Source organism: Neovison vison, chromosome 5 (assembly GCF_020171115.1).
Source record: "Neovison vison isolate M4711 chromosome 5, ASM_NN_V1, whole genome shotgun sequence".
NCBI lineage: Eukaryota > Metazoa > Chordata > Mammalia > Carnivora > Mustelidae > Neogale > Neogale vison.
The window spans coordinates 30874427-30896974 of record NC_058095.1 but is presented as its reverse complement, the minus strand read 5'-3'; the positions used below and the strand labels follow the sequence as shown (position 1 = coordinate 30896974).

Sequence of the window (22548 nt, the reverse complement as noted above, 5' to 3'; positions counted from 1 at the left end):
TAAATCCCACTTGCCTCAGACTGAACAGGGCAACACTGAGACTCAGCCTCAGCCTGTCCTATGGCAGGGCTATAGGAAGAAGAAAATTTTAATTTTAGAAAAACATTACCCAATTAATTTAAAAGACATGCATTAAAAAAAAATCCCAATGATCAAGCAAGCAAAGGAAAAAAAGAGCTTTTTTTTTTTTTCCTTAAAAAAAAAAAAACTACTGTCTGCTATAATTCCACTCTGAACCCGTACTTATTTTTGCTGGGGATCTCCCCGCCAAATAACTAAGTTCAATTAAGCTGAGTTTAAGCTCAATATGTAACTTGATCAGTGGAACAGGAGTACACTAGGAATATTTTCCCCATTCCTAATGGTAAATGGGTGTAATTATTACTAAAATACAAGTATTCAAATTAAACAGTAATTCCAGCAGCCACTCAAAAGTTGATCCTCACCTGCTGCTGTTGTTCTGTCATACATTAGGTAAAATCTATACACAATAGAAACTAGTGCCAGACAAAACGTCAGTTTAGTTTTTTTGTTTTGTTTTATAAAGGCAACATAGGAGTGGACTAAGGGAGAGCCAAAGCTGGCAGTCCCATTAATTTTACAACTTCCTAAATTATGGCAATCACAATGCCTGCCTGAATATAGCAAGTCCTAAAGGATGTCTACAGTGAGGGCAAATGGAAGTTCACTTCAACTCAACTCCATCTATTATTTTAGGGAAGCATAAGTCAAAGTAAGAGTTTATTATCTCAACATGATTTGTTGTACTAATGATGTAACCACACTATGGACCCCAGAAGCAGTTAGGTAAAACGTATTTTCTAGAAGCTTATGCTGATGCATGCACAAATTACACTTTAAATATGCCAAATGGGCACCACCTGGGCCATATCTAACACAACACAGGAGACAGTATGCTTAAGTGTCATGCATTAACACTTTGGATTAACTTTTAATTAAAATTAAAATTCTACAACTTATTTAAAAGTAATTTTTTCCCCTTCAGACTTCAGAAAACAAACCTTGATATAAAATATCAGTTATCTTTGTATTAAATGTAAATAAAGCTTTGCATAAGTTTTGAAACATCACTAACCCATTTGTACTTTGTTGATAAGTCTGTACATTACATGAAATGCTTTAAAGACATTTGGTTTGGGAAAATACTTCCTTTCCTATTTAATCATTCTAAATTAAATCATGCCAGTTTTACCTTACAGATTTTTACACAGGCTCTTCTTTGGCAGTCTGATAAATGTGCTGCCAAATCTAAGTTAATTCCAAAATTACTTGAACAGGCAGGTGTTTGGTGAGGGAAAGGGTAGTGATATGGGGCTTAGCTGTTGGAAGAAGGAAATGCATTCCTGGTGATACAAAGATGTTGTCTTTTCAAGCTATGGAGTTTTCTGAACCTCGATGGTACAAGAAAAGAGCTATAAAACATTTCACTGGACCAAAATATCTGAATAAAAACAGCACTCAGCGTTGTAAATATCTGAATGTTTTGTTTAAATGAATGAATGACTTTTACTTGTCACTTAAATACCAACTCTTTTATGACTGAAAATTTTCAGTGTTTTCTTACAAGGTTAAAACTTTTTTTTGGAAACAAAAACTCAGATTTCATATCATTATCTACACCTTCACATGTAGGTTATAAAAAATTACCATTTTCTTACAAATCTTTACGTTGAGAAAAACTCAACTTGAGTTCATTATATTAATAATCATGCTTTGTGTAGATCAGATGATCTACCATAAAAGTACCTTGCAAAAATAAAGATTAAAAAAATGGATGCCAAAAAAAGGTTAACAAGAGCTATTATTGTAGGAGACTTGCAACACAAACACTAACAGCAGTGTCACCTCTACAGAACACTTCTTCACAGGACACAGTAACATTCAAATTTCCAAGAATGAAAAGGTTAACAGGAAAGCCATTTAGGCTTTATAATAACAGAAGATAGTCATCTTAATTAAAGAAATAATGTAATTTTCCAGGAACATAAAATAAAATTTTGAATTTTGGCATTACACTCAGAAAAGATTCTAATCCATTAACAGCAAAAAGCTATTACTGCATGCACCTAAGCTTCTAGAAGTCTGCACCTGAAAAGCTTCTGAGGTCCACACAGTACTGCAGTCTCAAAAATGATCAGAAGGAAATGAATGGGTCTGGCACTAGGCTCTAAACTTCATCAGCAGTGAAGAGGAAATACTAAGGTTTACATTTTAAATATCTAAGACATCTAACATGTAGTGACACCAAGGGCATGGAGGTGGGTGACACAATATCAAGATTTCATATCCACTATGTAATGACTCATATGTATTGAAGTTTTTCTCTCAACTTAAGCACTAACATACAATTCTATATATATTGTCCAGTTTAAACATGCAGCTAAGGAACAACCTACAATTCAAAGACAGAATCGAATGATATATCAAAACTGCATTGGTAACTATGAATTTTATTATGTGGACATCTACTGTGGCATGCATCTGTACAAACCTTTCAGGCAGTGGTCCACAGCTGGGTTATGAATAAAAAGGCGTAAGTTTTTCTCTCATTTTATTACAATGAAGTTTAACAGTACAGAAAAGTCACATGACCTTGGTGGGTCAGATTTCTTAAACCCTGCAACATGAGGAACTCTAAATACATTAAATATTGTTATACATTCAGACTTCCAATGTACAGGTCTCGGAAACAGTTACAGCCCTCACCAAGCTAGGTTGGGGACGTGAAGTCCAACAGCATCTGAAATGCTGTGAAGGCATAACTTTACAAATAGCAATGTAAGCTAACAGAACTTGCCTTTATTAAGGTGGTATGTTCATGTAATTCCAGCGCCTTCACAATATAACGAACCAAATTTACTATACTTCACTTCTAAAAACCTAGATGAAACATGAAAAAGAAGCCATACAGTATAAATTGCAACTTCAGGAAAAGTTCCTGCTTTATTATTCCAAATAATTTTTCCCATGTAAAATAAATGTCCAATAGTTCCTGGTATGTGGGAAGATAATGTTTGTTAAAGTCACAATGAAGCCTTATTGACGGAAGCTTGGCTATATAAACAGCACAAGTTGAGAAAAGGTTTAATCTCCAAACCTATTAGACTGGATGAAGTAAGATCAGTAACGGCCACCTTGCGACATTACAGGAGGTCTCATTCCCATCGGAGGTCGAGGAGGCCCACCTTGGTAAGGGGGCACCATTGGCGGTCCCTGCCCATATGGTGGCATAGCACCAGGAAGGTAACCTGGCATGCCTTGATGATGACCACCATACTGACCTAAAAAACAGATTTAAAACACAAAAAATAGACTGAGTTGGTCTGTGCATTATGCTGTTAAATGCAATGTATTCTGCAAATAAATTTGTGTCTACTCAGAAAATCCACTTAATACAGTAAATACAATAAACATAAACACAATGAATGTAAAAAAAAATACCATGAGGCGGCATTGGGGGTCTCATTCCTTGCTGCTGTGGGATGCCTGGCTGTGGTGGCATCATACCTCCAATAGGTCCAACTGGTGGATTACCAATGGGAGCCTGTCCTGGTCGAGGAAGATTACGTTGATATTTAGGTAACTGTGCCCTTCTCTCTTCCTACAAATAAATATGATCACAATGTTAAAGATTTGAATACAGAGAGTCATTCATCATAAAAGATAATCACCCAAAATATTACAGAGTAACTTTGTAAAAATGTACCCTTATTTCCCAACCATTATTTTTGCTCCACAAACCAGTCCAACTGCTTAAAATCTCAATACCTCAAGAAAACCTCACCTATTTTTATATTTGAAAAATGGCTAATAACCTTCCAGGAATTAAATACTGCCTACATAAGAAAATCTCTAGTGAAGAAAGTGAATAGGCTTTAAAAGATCTGTGTATCCTACCTCACACTTATCCATTTCATCATTTACAAATTTATGTGTAACCAAAATGATTTTTGAGAGTTAAGAACCCAACTTACTGTCTTCTTTTAAAAATAGTCTGGGTGTAGGGAAAAGCGTGTGTCTAAGATCAAAACACACAATATTCACTTTATTTTGTGGTTCTTAAAAAACCAGAATGAAAACCACACAGTAAGCATTAGATCAGACTACAAAACCACTGGTGTACAAATTAATACTTTAAGAGGAAATGTTACTACAACGGTATTCAAACTATGCCAGTAAAAACCTGTAAAAAACTTACCAGTGATATATCCTCATCTGGGTGGATCAACTTACTGGTTGCACTGGTTGTCGTAAGTGTAGCAGGCTTACTTGTTATTGAAGCCGCTGGTTTAGCTGCAGTGCTATTTGTTGTACTAGTGGTTGAAGCTGTAGACTGTGTATAAGCAGGGAATGTAGGCTTTGGGGGTTCTGTAGTTGTTGCAGGGGTACTATTTAAGGGCTTGAAATCTGTACCAACAGGTCCTTGGACAGCTGCCTGAGCCTGGAAAACACAATCTTTCATTAAGGAAACTTCAAAACCCAAAACTGAATGTATCTATTATAGTTAATCTAAAAGTGAGATACTAACATTCAATAAAGGACCAAACTTTAAATGAAATTAAAACAAAATTAACATAATTAAAACGCCAAAACATCAAGATAATATGTAAGAATATCAAAAGACCCTGGAGTCAAAGTCACATCCAAGACTCAGCAGTGGAAACAAGACTGCATATAACTTCAAAGATAATATCTCCCTTTATCACCAAAATTTACTTGCTTTACAAAGCTTTGTATTTATTTCAAACTAATGAACTACATTGTATTGGAATATTGTGTTCTACTCTATTCTAAATTAGTTGTTCAATCTACTAAGCACCTCAAAAAAAAAAAAGAAATTACAAAATACAAATAAATTTAGTTACTAAGCAGAGCATAAACAGTATCAGTGGTGACACATTAAAGACGTCCCTTCAGAGATCTCTTTATACAGATAATACAGTGTCCTCCCAATTAACAATGGCTAGGTGATTACCATGGACAAAAGGGCTTAGTAGGATCTTTTAAGCATAAAGTTACCAGTAATAAATGTGCTACTTTTCATAATTCCAAACATCTGAAACATGAACACTAGGCCAACTTTAGAACCAAATGCAGAGTACTATATTTCCTTACATTGTATGTGATGCATTAGATTCAATAGCATAAATCAAAAAAGCTTAATCATGCATCAGGCTAACCAGTGGCTACTATAACGCATTTACTGCTTACATGCTTAATTTTAACCCTTTAGAACCATAGGAGTTTGGAGTACATTTTTTTCTATTAGTATGAGTTCAAATTTTGAAATACCATTGATTTTTGTACCATTAACTTTAAAAAAATTAAACATAGTGTATTTTTTGGGGGAAAAGATTTAGTTTTAAAGTAGGGTCCAAAGGGTTAAGTTTATAAAGCCATTTAACAATTTTAAACTGCAACTTCCTGCGTACTTGTGCTGTGCTAGGAAACAGAGCTTTAGAAGATGCAGACAGACTTTCTGAATTGGATGAAGCTGTACTTGAGCTTGTTACAGGTGTCCCCATCTGTAGCATAAAAGAAAGGAAACAATGAAAAGTCTCCAAACAAATGGGTGAAAATAAGCCATGTGGTAGACTTTTAGTATAGATTGCATTTTTATAAATGCAAAATATAATGCAATCAAATCTGACTTATTTCAAGAGGCAGGCAGTTAATGCATTTACAATAAACAAAGTGACAGTATGAGCCTCAAAAAATTTTTTTTAAAATTCTACACCAATAAACCTAGTTAACCAGTTTCTTTTCTAAAACTGGGATGTGTTTTTGCACTGTGATTCTGAAAAATGATACCTTCAATCAAGAATAAAGATGCATTACTACAGACACTTCATTCCAATTCTCTATCAATGACTCCACAAGATCTTTGCCAAAAGCTTGACATTTCTCAGTAAATAAAATCCCCACCCACCTCAAAAACACAAGATATATGCTTACAGGGGACTTTAAAAGTAAAGCTTTTATTTTCGCCAACTATAAACAGAAAAAAATTGAGGGAAAAAAACCTCTATGGGATAATGTTAAAGTGAAAAACAACACACATCCTGATCTTAATTCTGAATCAATTAAATATTTCTATTTAACTTTGAATATAACTAGGAAAAAAAATAGAGAAAGTAACAACCATTACACATTCTATATACATATACTTATGTATGTAAATATATATCAAAAAAACAAAAACATCTTTAGTTTCTGAGTTCTAAAAAAACACAAGTTCAGTGGGAAAGATTAAGTCTAACTAGGTCAAATGATGCCCCTCCTGCAAAAGTGTAGTATTATCATTTCTCACTGTTCTGAGAGTCCAACAAATGATTTGCTAAGGTCTTAGGATTTTCTCCTTTGACTTTGGTTTCATTCCACTCATAGTTAAAGAGGACATAAAAGGACCTCTAAACATTATCATGTATTTAAGTACCCAGAAATTAAAGCTTTCATTTCTGTCTAAAGCTAAGAATAACCAGAGTTCATAAGCTATGAAAAAATTAGCATACTACATTATCTGGCTCTAGTCAATGTGTGCAAACATGGAAGAGAATAGGACACTTCTCTGTGTTTAATAAATTATATTAAAAAGATTAGAAACAAAAAACAAGCCTAATGACAATCTCAAGAATTTCTATGAACAACTACACTTTACCTTTAAATCTAAGTGCACTCCTTTTCAGGAATTTCACCTTACCTGCCCAGCACTGGGGAAAAGAGGCTTAGTAACTGGAGGCTGTGGAGCAGGAACTGTTGCTGTTGGTGCAGGTGGTCTATTAAGAATGCCTGGCGCTGAAACAGCCTGTGCCTGAGTCATTGGAGGAATTCCAGGACGGGGAACAGGAGGGGGCATACCTACAGAGAAGAAATATTGGGAAGACAGGGCATGTCAAAACATTTAAGTTCAGAAAATTTTTTTCCCCAAAACTATATGGTATATGGTATATAAATATGGTATATTTAAAATATACCATATTAAAAATGCTTCTGGGGGGCGGGGGGTGCCTGGGTGGCTCATTGGTTAAGCCTCTGCCTTCGGCTCAGGTCATTATCCCAGGGTTTGGGGATGGAGCCCCACATCAGACTCTCTGCTCAGTGGGGAGTCTGCTTCCCCCCTCTCTCTGCCTGCCTCTCTGCCTACTTGTGATCTCTCTCTCTCTCTCTCTCTCTGTGTCAAGTAAATAAATAAATTATCTTAAAAAAAAAAAAAGCGCTTCTAGGGGCGCCTAGGTGACTCAGTTGGTTGGGCCTCTTGACTCTTATTTCGGTTCAGATCATGGGATCAAGCCCCGTATCAAGATCTGTGCTGGGTGTGGAGTCTGCTTGAGATTCTCTTTCCCTCTCCCTCTACTCTCCCAGACTCATGGGGTCTCTCTAAAAAAATAAAAAATAAAATCAAGGGGCGCCTGGGTGGCTTGGTCAATTGAGTATCCGCCTTCAGCTCAGGTCCTGATCTCAGGGTCCTAAAATCCAGCCCCAGATCAGGCTCCCCGCTCAAGAAAGGGTTTCCTTCTCCCTCTCCCCCAAATCAATAAAATATTGAAAAAATATAAATAAATAATGCTTCTCTACTACAAAATTACTGATAAACTGGTCAATTCAATGAAGTCTTGAGTAACCTAGGCATCTGCCTCAACCTTTCTATTCCTTTGGGTATTTCAGAACTTCAGGAAGTAAAAGATAGTACCGGAGATTCTATATATGCAGAACGCAGCAATTAAGCTTACTAATATTACTGATTTGGCTAACTTTTTGAAACACAAAAGAGAATTACTGCAATCATCCAACAGCTGGATCTCTCTGAACTCAAATTCAAATTACTATAAAAACACTGATAGGTCATATACTCACAAAAAATTTTCTAGAAAACTAAGTTGTCCCTGAAAACACTTTATTTAAAGATTTTATTTTTCTTAAGTAAATTCTACAGCCAATACAGGGCTCAAGCTTAAAACTGGAGATCAAAAATTGGCTGCATGCTCTGCTGACTAAGACAGCCAGGTGCCTCTCCTTTAAGCACTTGAAATAAAATTTCCTGGGGTGCCTGGGTGGCTCAGTGGGTTAAAGCCTCTGCCTTCAACTCAGGTCATGATCCCAGGGTCCGGGGCTCGAGCCCCACATCGGGCTCTTTGCTCAGTGGGGAGCCTCCTTCCTCTCTCTCTGCACCTGCCTCTCTGTCTACTTGGGATCTATGTCAAATAAATAAATAAAATCTTTAAAAAAAAAAGAGAGAGAGAGAGAAATAAAATTTCCTAAAATCCATCATGAGTGCATTCTTCAAACTTCCTCAACATAATTTTGCCTAAGTATCTCAGAAATAACATATGTGGAACTACGGTCTATAAATTAATGGTTGCACTGGCAATGATGCAAATTTTACTGCTGCCTTATTTTTCCTGTTCCTTTTACAACTATCAATAAAGCTGCTGTGGACTGCAAACCAAACTTGCTAGAATTACATATAAAAAACAAAGAAACCAACTGAGAAAGCCTATGAAGGCTTCTATGGCACACCTACTTTGGCTAACCAAATTCCATTCCCCACATTGTAGGCTATAAAGTCAACATAGGAGTTTTTTTTTTTAGACTCCCTTGGAGCTGGAGGGTCCATCAGACCTGTTTCTGGTGAACAACAGGATGCTAGGAAGTTTGTGGGAAAATTACTTTGCTCTTTTTTTAAAAAAAAATTTTATTTGACAGAGAGAGACAGCAAGAGAGGAAACACAAGTAAAGGGAGTGGGAGAGGAAGAAGCAGGTTTCAGGCTGAGCAGGGAGCCCGATACGGGGCTTGATCCTGACCTAAGCTCAAGGCAGACCCTTAACGACTGAGTCACCAGGTGCCCCTACTTTGCTCCTTAATGAAAAAAAAAGACAACCCTTTGCTGTTGACACCCTTTCTTGTCTGAGTTGTAACAACTGAGTGAGGTGTATGAGGGAGAAAAGCTAAGGTTAGCAAAGAAGAATATTTAAAAACACATGGGTCCTTGGTATCACCAGCCACTGAAGCCACCACTTTTCTTTCTGTTGAGTGAGACAATAAATGACTACATTTTTAAAATATGGCATGACGGGTTTCTCCATTACTTGCCAAAAGTCTCCATTATTCATCTATAATATCCCTAACAAATACTACCCCTCAGGGCGCCTGGGTGGCTCAGTCAGTTAAGCGCCTCCCTTCAGCTCGGGTCATGATCCCAGGGCCCTGGGATCGAGCCCCACATCAGGCTCCCTGCCAAGCAGGGAGCCCGCTTTTTCCTCTCCCTCTGCTACTCCCCCTGCTTATATGCTCTCTCTCTCAAATGAATAAAATCTTTAAAACAACAACAAACCCACAAATTCAACACATCTTAGGTATTATGAGCTTTGGTACAAAGGTTCTGTGACTCATTTTGACTGCTTTGAAACCTGTGTATTATCCATTTCAAGACTCAAAAAACCGCCATGGTCCATTCCAACACTTCTCCAAGTAATTTCAAAGTGAAATCAGCAAACTATGGTAATTATAAATTACAACTGCACTAAAATCCACAAACCTATTCTTCAAAAGAGAAAAATAAAGCATGCCAATCATATTAAAAGGAAACCATCTACGATTCATACCTGGCGGCATACCAGGCATCAGAGGTGGTATTCCTGGTCCAGGTGGCATCATTCCACCCATTGGCATCATTCTATTAGAAAGCAAATTTTAAGAAACAAACCAAGTTAATTAATAGTATAAACCATCAGAAAATATTTTGGCTAAAGCCTGAAACAATAGATAAGACTCGAATTTGACCTTTAATACTGAAATAAATCAAGCTGAAAGAATATACAATACTAAAACAATTCTATCAAAATAAACCCTCTAACACCCAGCAAATTCTTGGGTTTGCCAGTACAATAAGGAAAAAAAAAATCAGTCTTTGCTGACAAATCATTTTCATACATTTAAAGTCACTAAAAACAATTATACCCTCCTTAATATATAAAAGAGGCCTCATCTAAAATATATGTAATTGGAAATCAAAATCACCTTTTGTCTCACTTGAAAATATCCATACAGAATGTAAATTTTAAAAAATTATTTTGGAGTCATCAGATTTTTCAAAAGGAAAATACTGAATGTACACTGTGGAGTAAAGATTTTTTTTTTTCTTTTGGAGGGTTACAAAAAAAAAAAAAAAAACCCAAAAAACACTACCACCAAAATTAAAGAGAGTCAAAAGTAAACTCACACAATTGCCTAATTTCTATTTGTAATAGCTACCTAACACTAAACCAGGACTTAAAAACATAACCCATATTTATTTTCTTTCCCCTAAAAGAGCTCACCTTCACATATCAATGTTCAATTCACTTAAAACAATTCCAAGTTTGTGAATTCTTAAATGAGAACTTTATCAAAAGGTAAACTTCTATATATAGATTTCATTGTAAGAAAACTGAATTACTTCCATAATAACAAAGCATGTAATTTTGGAAAAGAGTATCTATTCTTTCTTAAGTAACAGCGCCCCTCCCTTTTTTTAAACTAAATTCCATTACTTTAGCAGTTTGGGGAAAAAGAGCTACATTTAAAAAATGCTTTTTATATGGGTCTATTACAATTTCCTCACAGATGTTTTATTTCCCTCCATTAAGAGACCTGTGTCAACCAGCTTGCACATTTTAGAAGTTTTAGTGAGGAAGGTTAGAATATTTCTGAAGTCAATTGAATAGATACCATTAAACACATAAAAAAATGACATTATGATTATACCTCCTGAATTACATTATGAATGAGATGCTTACATGTTTTCACCGCAAAATGACTGGGTGTATTTTCTCTGATGATGCAATCTGTGAAAATGTATGACAAAATCAAAATCTAACTGTGATTTTCAAAATACAGTGGGAAAGTGTATTGTATACCTCTCACATCCAACAATATTTAAGTAAAAGTGATAGGCACGAGCACCTCATATTCATTTTAGTTCTTGATGATTTGACAAATAAAATCATTTACAGAGTTTGCTTCTTGTCACAACTACAAAGTGTCATGGACAGTTCTGAATCTTAGAAACACAAATCTACAACCAACTACTTTAATTACATCAGATGCAATTGAAGCAGATGGCTGCCTACAGACATCCTAAAACCCAAAAATCGATTCTCTTCAGAGGCAAATCTATATTCCTTTAATTGATTGGTAGACCCCTTTATTTGACTAGTTTAGTATTTATGGAGCCCATACCTTTTAGTGGGGGAGGGGGGGCAAAGTAACATTTTAAAATTCATATAACACCCAAGCTGAAAAAGATCATTACTAGGCACAAGCCCACAAGTCAATTAAAAGTTCTCTTACCCAGGTGGCATGCCTGGCATAACTGGTGGCATTCCTGGCATCAGAGGAGGAACACCTGGCATTAATGGAGGTATGCCTATAAATAATTTCAACAACAAAAAAAATCACAAATATTGAAGTGGTAAGAGAAAGATTTTAATACTTCTACATTACATCAATAAAGTCCTTCCTTAAAATGCTAACTTTAAGAAATCTTATGTAATACCTGGAGGCATTCCTGGGGCTCCCGGAACTGGTGGCAGTCCTGGCTGTGCCATTGGAGGGATATAGCCTTGTTGAGGTTGAACAGGCTGTGGCTGAAATGAAGTTGAAGCTGCAGAGTCATCATCATCATATTCATCAGAATCATCTTGTTGCTTCTTTTTTTGACTCTCTGCTAAAAAAAGTTTTAATTAGTTTTTCCCATAAAGTAAAAAAAAAGAAAAACTCAGCATGTCTGACATTCAACATTTAAAAAAATAATTTAAGGGCAGCTGGGTGGCTTGGTCCATTAAGAGTCTGCCTTCAACTCAGGTCATAATCCCAAGGTCCTGGCCGCATCCAGCTTCCTGCTCAGCAGGAAGTCCGATTCTCCCTCCGCCCCTCCTGCTTGCTGTCTCTCAAAAAGTATCTTTTAAAAATAATAATAATTATTTCAATCCAATTAGCTCATAAGATTTTTCTTACAAAAAAAAAACCACAATACTGTTTTTACTCTTCAAATTGGTTTCCAATCTATGTTAAATAAGGTTAACATACTTTCTCTATTCTATGACAAGTAAAAGTATTTTTCCTAAGTCAGTTTCATTTAAAAAAATTACTTTCTATTCCATCCATAACAATAAACTATAACAAAGAGGTGTGACCTCTCCTCAATGCTTCTCAAAACAAAGTTTCAAGGCACCTGGCTGGCACCTGTAAGTAGAATATGTGACTCTAGAACTTGGGGTCTTGCGATCAAGCTCCACATCGGGTGTAGAGCTTGCTTAATAAAAACAAACAAATGAAAAAACTCATGGGGATCCGGCGTGGTGGCTCGCTCAATTGAGAGTCTGACTGTTTCAGCTGAGGTCATGATCCCAGGGTCCTGGGACTGAGCCCCAAGTGTAGGCTCCCCACTCAGTGAAGAGTCGAGATTCTCTCTTCCTCTGCTCCCCACCAGCTTTGCTCACTCTCTCTCTTCCTCCCTCTCAAAAATAAGTGGTAAACCTTAAAGACAAAGTAAAAGAGGTGACTGTAGCTCAATCAAGTAAGCATCCAACTCTTAGTTTCAGCTCAGGTGACAATCTCAGGATTGTGAGATCAAGCCAGGGTAGTTAACAAGAGTCTGCTTGAGATTCCCTCTCTCTTCCCCTCTGCCCCTCCCCTTGCCTGAATGTGATCTCTCACAATAAATAAAATCTTAAAAATAAAGGAATTTCATAGGTGGTTAGTAACTTCCACTATCTGGATAATGATCACAAATTCCAAGACAAATAACAGCACTAAAAAAATATTTTACTATTAGTAGTTATACAATCAAATCGTAACAAGCAATCTTTGTTTTCAAAAATCTCAACACTTGCTAATTCCACCTGTAATCACATATATACAAATCAAATACACAACTTCAAACATTAAGACATAAGAAATAAAACTCAAAATTGGAGTTTTGAATAAATCTAACATCCCCTATTAACTCTGTATGTCAAATTATTAATACTCTCATTAGTGAAGCTCAATTAAGAAAAAACAAAGATCTCAGCATTTACCTTGTGTTTTCTGTTCAAGAAGTCGTCTTCTTTCATCCATATCTTTTTCTGGAATACCTTCCATACCATATATTTCCAATTCAATGTCTGTTCTCCCAGGTATTGCATTTGGTACAGCATCTATTGTCTCTTTATGCACCTAACATTAAAACAAACTTCCATTAGATAGACTAAAGTTCTCATAAAGTCCTTTAAGAGTAATCTGAATTACTTAGCAAACACTCACTATAATGGTTAAGCATAACTGGCTCTATAGTGAGACTCTCTGGACTCAGTCCTGTTTTGCTGCTCACTAACTAGGTATGTGGATTAGGCAAATCATTTAAGATTACTCCACCCATAGTACCTAACACACCTAGGATCATTTTTAGGATTAAATAAAACACAATGAATATAAATTATCACTGTGCAGGACGTCTAACACATAGTAAGGACTCAATAAATATTAAGCTTACTATGTAATCTTACTTGCTTGAAGTATCAGCAATGAACTAGTAATTCCACTCAAATTAGAGAAGTTTCCAGTCTGACAAATAAAACTTATAGGAAACAGTCCTCTTTTATCAAGAATTAAAATTTCCAGGAATGGATCTTGAGACAAGCCTGTAGTTACGAATTATAAAAGTGACATTTACAGTTAGCATTACCCGTAACTAAGGAGTTACCTGAGACACTTAACACTGCACAGCAGTGATCCCGTCATTATCCTAAACTTAATTGGTAGATCACAAAGAGGAGGAAGTGCTATTATAAAACACTGGAAATATACAATTTTTTTTCCACTATGGTTTTTGCTAGAACAGATGTTTCCAACCCTCAAACATGGGTCTCTCTTGCCAATATGGTAAAATTCCTGTCAGTCTCAGTTTTTTCAAGCCACCTGCATTCACTTAGGCTAAAAAATGTCAACGTATTCTTGCCCAGACTATCAGCATCACCTGAAAACTTATCAGAAACACAAATTCTCAGTATACTCTCTATCCCATCAGAAACTCCTGGGTAAGGCTAGCAATGTGTGCTTTAACAAGCCCTCCAGGTGATTCTGAGGCATGCTCAAGCTTGAGAATCACTGATTTAGGTTAATAATGACTTGGACATACTTGTCCATACTCTTTTCCTTTCCTCCCAAGACACTTTCATGTAAGAATAGAAAGGTAAGGAAGGTCAAGGAAGCTAAGGTGTTTGTTTTTTTTTTTTTTTAAGATTTTATTTATTTTTTTATTTAACAGACAGAGGTCACAAGTAGGCAGAGAGGCAGAGAGAGAGGAGGAAGCAGGGTCCCCGCTGAGCAGGGAGCCAGATTCAAGGCTCGATCCCAGGACCTGGGACCATGACCCGAGCCAAAGGCAGAGGCTTTAACCCACGGAGCCATCCAGGTACCCCCCAAAAGCTAAGTATTTTCTTCTCAGATATGTATCTCAAAGATTTTGAACAGCGACATGCAAAATCAAATTCAAAAATTGTAATTTTTTATACATTTTTAACCACTGTTCCTCACTGTGATGAAAAGATCCATGAATAAAGCTACTCAACAAGCAACTTAATCACCGTTTTCTAAGTTTTTTTTTCTAAGAATGTTACTATTCTTGACAAATGCAGATGAATTAATTCATGTTTTCCCCCCAAAATAAAATTACATTCACATACACAGTAACTATTCTTTGTTCTACTTCTAAATGATAAGGCCAAGAATAAACATTTCAAAAGCTGTTGCTAAGAAAGGAAAAAGAACATGATTTACCTAACTACCTCACAATATCCCAGCCAGAATTAAATTTCTTAAAATCCTGCCTAGAAGTTGGTATGGTCTTGGCTGAAAAGACAAGAGAAAGCACTGATATGAACCAACTAAATTATTAATGTCTTAGGTTTACCACCTATAAAATTGGAGGCTGTATCTGATTAAACTGCCATACCTATCTCACAGGTTGCTAAGCAACTACACTAGGACTACAAAAATAGAAGCACTTAGTCCATTAAAAATGTTACTGAAATAATTTCTCAACTAATCTCTTTCTAGTTCCATTCCATTTTTCTGCTCTTGTATAGTACAACTCTTCGAAGAGTGCCTCTACTTCCTTTTCTTTTGAAAGCACTCCAATCAAGCTTTCATCCCCATCATTCTAGGAAATCATTCAATCTCAGTCCTCTTCTTCCTTGACCTACCACCAGCATTTGACTCAGTTAAATAACTTACTCCAAACTTCATTTGGTTTTCAGGACACTATTTTCTTGGATTCCCTACCCTTTTCAATGTCCCTGAATGGTTTACTTTAATCTTCCAACCTTTAAATGCTGGGAGTGGCCTAAGGTAGAGTCCTTGCACCTCTTTTTTATCTATATTTTACTCCCTAAGGAAAAAGGACATCTAATATAATGAGTTAAATAAAATAGTTGTCCTTACATGGTATCCTTCCAAACTTCTACCTCCAGCTCCCACCTCTCTGAACTCCAGGATTGTAGACACAACCAACTCCTTATAGGACATCTCCATCTGGATATTCAACAGACCTTGTCAAAATTAACCTAACACCAACCTGATGTCCTCATCTCTAAGCCTATTCTTCCAGCAGCTTTCTACATCTCAGTACATGGTAACCCGTATCTCACAGATCAAATGCCTTCAAATCATCTGTAACTCCTGACTTTAATATACTCTGCATCAAATCCACCAGCAAATTCTGGTCTCTGTCACCCTCACCTCTTGTCTGGAATACTCTAGTCACCCTACGTGTTCTCACTGCACTCTGCAGCCTGTCTAATCTCAAGTCTACTGGCCAGGACAATTCTTTTAAAACAAAGAAAGAAAAAAGAAAGTGCATCAGCATGCTCTCCCTCTACTCAAACCTCCCATTTCATTCAGAATTGAAGAAAATGTCCTACAGTAAGCCCTCCTATATAAAAAACATTGCTACTCTTTCCTTCTTCCTTCAATATAGGAGGATGTTCCTATATGTGAGGGTCTTTCATTCGCTGTTCCATGGCTCTTTCACTTCCTTTCAGATCTCTGTTCAGATGTCAGTTTCTCATCCAGGCCTTTCCCCATCTTGTGGCCCTCCCTATACCTCCTACCTAGTTTTAGTCTTCCCTATCACTTACCACTGAAAAACTAAGTATTTACAGTTTATTTTCTTCCACAACACGAATCTCAACTCCACAATGGTGACTTTTTCTTCACAGCTGTATACTTAGTGCCTAAAACACTGTCTAACACAATACTCTCTCACAGGAACTTTTTGTGAGAAATAGTAGTATTCTGTATCGAAACTACCCAATACAACAGTCATCCACCAGCCACATGTGACTGAGCACTGAAAATGTGGCTATAACATGACTGACATATTAAATTTTTAATTTTTAAATTACCCCTTTAAAAAAAAAAAAAAGGCTTATTTCAGAGATAGCAAGAAAGCAGGGGGAGGAGCAGCAGGCTCACCACTGAGCAGGGAGCCCAATGCGAGACTGAAATCCCAGGACCCTGGGGATCATGACCTGAGCAAAGGCAGGTGCTTAATCAATTGGGCCAGCCAGGTGCCCCTAGGAGTCTTTTAAGTAGCCACATGTAACTAGTGATTGCCACAGTGGAAAACTGTGGGTCTAGCATGTAGCAAAATCTAAAATATTTTTGAATGAATATTAAATTATTGTTATAGTTATATAATTGGAATGGAAAATATCAATATAAACTTATTTTCTTTTATAAACTTATTTTTAAACTTGGGGAAACAACATCTTATTTTAATTTACCTCCCTGCCTCCTACCAACAGTAGTTTCCAATGAATAAGGATTTGCTCAGCTCTCATCTCTCTAGGGTCCAATTAGGCAAAAATTCAGGCAGCTCTAGGATTGGCAAAAGTAGAAGAAATAACGTTGAATAAGACATAAAGGCACTTACCAGATCTTTAAAAATACAAATTGCAAAGCTTTCCCTACCTAGCAGTGAAAAAACTCAAGAAACCCAAAAATTATCTAATGAAACACAACGTTACCATTCCAAAAGAGGTCCAGGGAATAAAAGAAGTAAGCCTATCCTCAGGCAACAGATTATAACAAATCCTTCAACTGCAGTGAGTAATGGTAGCTAATTATGTGTTAATTCTCATAGGATTAGAACTGGTCAGACCACAGAATTGAAATCACTGATCCTTGTTCTCTAACCCAAGTACAGATACTTTGGGACCTCAATCTGTCACCAATCTAACCTAGGATAAGAAATACCATCAATAATTCAAAAATAAACATCAACAACATAAATTTTCTTTAAACATTGAAAAACACGATTATTTATCTTCTTAATGGCTAGAAACAGTGTTTTTTTAAAGCTGACTAACCACATCTGATCTTTCTCAGTAAACAAAACCCTACAGCTGTCAAAGAGAAATTCAAAAAAATTTTTCACATGGTTTAAATAAGGGGGTAAAAATTAAATTAGAAAAAATAAAAAATGAAAAAAATAAATCCTTACCTGCATGCAATGAATAGCTAAGCCAGGTCCTGTGTACAACTTCTTATGACATATATGACATTTAAAATGTTTTGCTTTTTGGTGTTGTATAAGAATCTTCTCATCATCAAAATCTCTATTACAATACCTGATCAATGTTGTTAAGGTACAAAACCAGCATAATATTGACGCTGCTTATAATAAAATCTGTTATACATTAGAGAACAAGAGGAAGAATATTAAAATATAAGAACAGCTAAAACCAAAAATGTAATTTATACAAACTTTGTTTCTGGTATTTACTATATAATTCGGAATTATCTTGCCATGTACTTCTACTCTTTAAAGTTTCCCAGAAATCCATAATCTCTCTCCACCATCTCTAAATGAACACATCTCAGTAATCAGCAACATACTTTTGTCAAATTCTTGCATTTAAAAGAGATTTAAGTGAAAATGACTTTTTTCTTCATTATTTCAACATTTGAAATGCACACTGTGGACTGGACAGTTCAATGTAAAAAAAAAAAAAAAAAACCCAAGTTTATGTCGGGACTGAATTTCAAAATAGAAATCATTAAGTAGACGAACAAAAATAACTGAAATATTAAAAATCTACCTAATATCTGGAATTTGAGAATATACTATTTAGATCCAAAAATAAGCTCATAACGAATAAGAACATATCCCTATGAACAATCCATAAAGTTGTTTGCAACTCCTTATAAATTTATGTTGCCATAGAGTGTATTTAAACTCACAAATCACATTAATAAGACTGAGAATTTTTATCTCACTCGTCAGATTTTCCTAAATGCATATTTAAAAAAACTAGTGACCATCTTCCAATTAGCATGGAAATAAATGCAATTCTGTAACAGATCGTTTTTTAGTACAAAACAGTTCAGCAAAACCAATTTCATCTTAAAGTGTACTAGCGGTTCCGGGAAAAGTATTTAAAAAGACGCCACGTTTTAGTAAGCAATAGGAAGCAATTTTTTTTTTTTTTTTTTTTGACTTACAAAGCCAGCTAACAGACGAAAAACTCCACCCTCTAAGAGAACGCTTCTTGAAGATTACGGCGCCAGTGGGTGAGACGCGGTAACTAGTTCCCCCAAACCCGGGTCAAAAAAAAAGGGGGGGCGGAGAGGGGTGTTTCGAAACCGGGGTTGACGAACACAAGCCTTTACTAAGCCATCGAATCTACAATAAAACGGGAAAAGTGGGTGAGAGACTCCGAAGCTCTCCCCTAATCTTCCATAGACTCAATCGGCGTATTATACTCGAAGAAAGTCCCTTTGTTGAATCGTCACCAAAACAACGGAGTGTGGCCCAACAGCCTTAGGGAACACTGTCCTTGGTGGAGGGGTCCAAGCCGCCTCCCAGCGGTTGGGTCCACGAGCGCACCAAATCAAGAACCTCCTGAGTCACGGAGTCCCACGACCCCCAACTGCCAGAGAGCCTGTCGCCCTAGGAACTTCATTTTCTGCGAAGTATCCCCAAATCCGGCTCCGGGCCATCCAGCCACCCACCTCGAGGCCTAGATCCCAGACACTCTCCGCCACAGGCCAGAGCAAGGCCTCCCAGTCCCAGTCACCGCCAACCGGCGCCCCCGCTCGGCCTCGACTTCAAACCGGTAAAGGATATCAGCACCACGGCTTCAGCTGCTTCTTCTTCTTGCGGCCCATAACCGCGCTCTACCGACAAAGTCTAACGGGGGGAAAACAAGCAAGAAAAACGAGGCAAATACCGCTCACTCTCCCGACCCAACGGCCACCACCGCGTCCCACAGGAAACAGACACAAAATGGCCGACGCCCTCGTTCGCCGCTCTGCTCCCGTCAGGCACTGCGGCCGGAGGCGGTGCCAGGCAGGGTAGGGTCACATGACGCAGGCCTCCTCCCTGAGTGGGTGGAGACTCGTGGCGGCTGACGTGCAGCCGCCATCTTGTTCGTTTAAGTTGTCCCGGCCCTCGTTGCTTGTGTTTGCTGATGCCTCGGGTTTCTTTTGTAAGAGAGCTGGCTCCGGAGGTACGCCGAGACACTCGTAATTGAAGGAGGGGGGAAAAACTGGAAGGATTATTATTGTAATTAAGGACAGACTGCAAATAAAAAATACTGAAAGAGCGCCCAACTTTTCATTATGTCTCATTGCTCGAATTAATCCTTCCTGTAGTAAGTGTTGGGCATTTGCTTATCACATATTTTGTTAAAGAAGTGTTAGTCTCTGCCTTGTAATTCACAGATGGGTTACAAGGTGCCGCAGACCTCCGGAGGGGAGCACTAACAAGGGTCTTAGCGGTCATTGGGGTGTCAAGAAAGGTTTTCTGAAGGCTCCGTGGGAGCAAGGGAAGTGGAAGACAGAGAATCTCTTTGAAGGAGCAAAAAGCGCCAAGTCTGAGCCTGAGCCCCTGAAATACACTAATGGTTTTGGGGCTGGAGCTCCTAGTGATGCGTCTGGTTGGTGGCAAGAGAATCCTAGGGAGGAGGGAAGAAAAAGGAATCTAGGCTGGAAGGGAAGAAGTAAAACCGTGTTCACAGCACAGTGTTATGGGTTGAACTGTGTCATTGTGTGTCCCCCCACCCCCACCCCACGCAGTCACCCTCAAAGAAAAAGTAAGTCCTAACCCCTCAGGACCTCCGAAGGAGACTTTGAGCGGTGCGCAAGCTGACGCTCTAGTAGAGGAAACAGACAAATGCATAATGTCAGGAGTGATTAAGTGCACTGGAAAAGAACTAAAACAATATTAGGGGACATGATAGAGACCTGCTGGGATGACAGGAGAGGTTTGTGTGGGATGTGTTTTGTACAGGGCATTTTCCGTCTCAGGAGGGACATCTGTGCAGAAAACTGATATGAAAGAGAAAAACATGCACATATCTGGGGGCATTCCAGACAGAAGGGCAAATTAAAAGACGGTTACACTGCGGGGGGCAGGGGGACGGGAGGTTGAAGTGTTTGAGAAACAGCAGGAAATGTGACCAGCACAGAGTGTGCAAGGGAGAGAGTGATAGGAAACGAAGTCACAGGGGGAGGTAGAGGCCGACCTATGAAGGCTTCTGCACATCAATCAGAGCCTTTTTCTTTTTTCTTTCTTTCTTTTTTTTTTTTTTTAAGTTTTATTTACTTATTTGACAGCGAGCAAGCACAAGCAGGTGGAGTAGCAGGCCGAGGGAGAGGGAGAAGCAGGCTCCTTGCTGCCTAAGGAGCCTGATAGGGGACTCGATCCCAGGACCCTGGGATTATGACCTGAGCTGAAGGCAGTTGCTTAACCATCTGAGACACCCAGGCGCCCAGTGCCTTTTTCTTACAGTGGTTTCTAAGACTAAAGCGAGAGAAAACAGTATAAAATAACAATTAAGATTATAGATTGATCAGGGCGCCTGAGTGGCTCAGTAGGTTACGCATCTGCCCTCCCTTCAGGTCATGATCCTAGGGCCCTGGATGGAGTGGGAGTCTGCCTTTATGCTCAGCAGTGAATCTGCTTCTCCCTCTCCCTCTGCCACTCCTCCACTTGTGCACTCCTCCACATGCTCTCTCTCTCTCTCCGGCAAGTAAATAAATAAAATCTTTAAAAAACAAAAGATATGGAAGAGAGAGAAAGAAGTCAGTAATGAGATTCCATTAAGATCATCTCCTGTCTGCATTAGTTTCTTGTCAGTAATTACATTCTGCCCTTCTCATGTGCATGCCTTGTCTCCTTCAATTGTGTTGCCAGAATAAAAACTTAAATACTGGATTGTGTTTCTATATGTGCATATATTCTCATTCTGATTCATTCTTTTTAATGGGTACATAGTCTTCTGGTATGTATGTGTATTGGTTTCCTATTGCTGCCATACAAAATCACAAATTTAGTGGCTTAAATCAACGTAAGTTTATTATATGACAGCCCTGGAGATCAGAAGTCTGAAATGGCAGGCCTGCATTCCTTCTGCAGCCTCTAGGGAAGAATCACTTACTGCCTTTTCTAGCCTCTAAAGGATACACAAATTCCTGGCTTGTGGTCCCAAATCACTTCAGTCTCTGTATATCACAACTGCCTTCTCCTCTCTGATTTCCCTCCTTCTTACAGAGACTCTTAGGGTTACACTGGGCCTAGGATAATCCAAGATAATCGTCCCATTTCAAGTTCCTTAATACAATCACACCTGCAGACTCGTTTTGCTATGCGAGGTAACATATTCTCAGGTTCCAGAGATTAGGATGTGGACATGCTGGCAGGGTGTGTGTGTGTGTGTGTGTGATTATTCTGCCTACCAGTGCATGTACCAAAATTTATATAATCAGTACTCTATTGACCAACATTCAGATTATCTAGTTTTTCATCATTTTAAACCACGTTGCAAGGAATATTTTTGGACTTGTATTTTCACACTTACATAAATATCCATTTGATGATATCCTGGTGTTGCACCGATAGCCAAAGGGTATGTGAATTTAAAATACTGATAGAGGGGCGCCTGAGTGGCTCAGTGGTTTGAAGCCTCTGCTTTCGGCTCGGGTCATGGTCCCGGAGTTCTGGGATTGAGCCCCTCATTGGGCTCTCGGCTCAGTGGGGGGCCTGCTTCCCCCCCCCAACGCCTGCCTCTCTGCCTACTTGTAATCTCTGTCAAATAAATAAATAAAATCCTTAAAAAATTTTTTCTTAATATTGACAGAAAAAAATAAAATATTGACATTTTCAAATTCCTTTCTAAATCATGTATATTGGGGCATCCGGCTGGCTCAGTTGGTAGAGCATGTAACTCTTTTTTTTTTTTTTTCTTTTTTTGACAGACAGAGATCACAAGTAGGCAGAGAGGCAGGCAGAGAGGGTGGGGGGCAGCAGGCTCCCTGCTGGGCAGAGAGCTGGATGCGGGGCTCAATCCCAGGACCCTGAGATCAGGACCAACAGCAGCCAGAGGCAGAGAGGCCTTAACCCACTGAGCCACCCATGTGTCCCGAGCATTCAACTCTTAATCTCAGGGTTATGAGTTCAATCCCCATGTTGGATGTAGAGATTACTTTAAAAAATAAAGTCT

At 38.1% G+C, this 22548-nt stretch overlaps 1 protein-coding gene across 6 annotated transcripts; it reads right to left on the bottom strand.

Annotated features, from left to right (window-relative positions):
* Nucleotides 1-2559: 2559 nt before the first annotated feature.
* On the bottom strand, nucleotides 2560-19361 carry ZNF207 (zinc finger protein 207). 6 transcript variants are annotated; one of them, XM_044248388.1, is made up of 12 exons: nucleotides 19173-19361; nucleotides 17547-17673; nucleotides 13081-13219; nucleotides 11556-11726; nucleotides 11351-11426; nucleotides 10798-10845; nucleotides 9625-9695; nucleotides 6722-6879; nucleotides 5454-5546; nucleotides 4220-4462; nucleotides 3463-3622; nucleotides 2560-3302 (listed from the first exon to the last, which is right to left on the bottom strand). In XM_044248388.1, exons 1-12 carry the CDS (start codon nucleotides 19211-19213, stop codon nucleotides 3142-3144), a joined length of 1488 nt encoding a protein of 495 aa, XP_044104323.1. In that variant the 5' UTR covers nucleotides 19214-19361; the 3' UTR covers nucleotides 2560-3141. The 6 variants fall into 6 exon arrangements, with proteins under 6 accessions (XP_044104323.1, XP_044104324.1, XP_044104327.1 ...); XM_044248389.1 differs by having other exon boundaries at nucleotides 11556-11723; XM_044248392.1 differs by lacking the exon at nucleotides 5454-5546.
* Nucleotides 19362-22548: the final 3187 nt, after the last annotated feature.

What these genes read in the sequence shown, in the direction of transcription:
- ZNF207 (XM_044248388.1), bottom strand. Translation starts at nt 19,213, where the DNA reads ATGGGCCGCAAGAAGAAGAAGCAGCTGAAGCCGTGGTGCTG. An exon ending in TGTTTCCTAGCACAGCACAA is followed by an intron (nt 4,463 to 5,453) that starts GTACGCAGGAAG and finishes TGTGTTTTCCAG; the next exon opens with GCTCAGGCAGCTGTCCAAGG. An exon ending in CAGATGAGGATATATCACTG is followed by an intron (nt 3,623 to 4,219) that starts GTAAGTTTTTTA and finishes ATTTATTTGTAG; the next exon opens with GAAGAGAGAAGGGCACAGTT.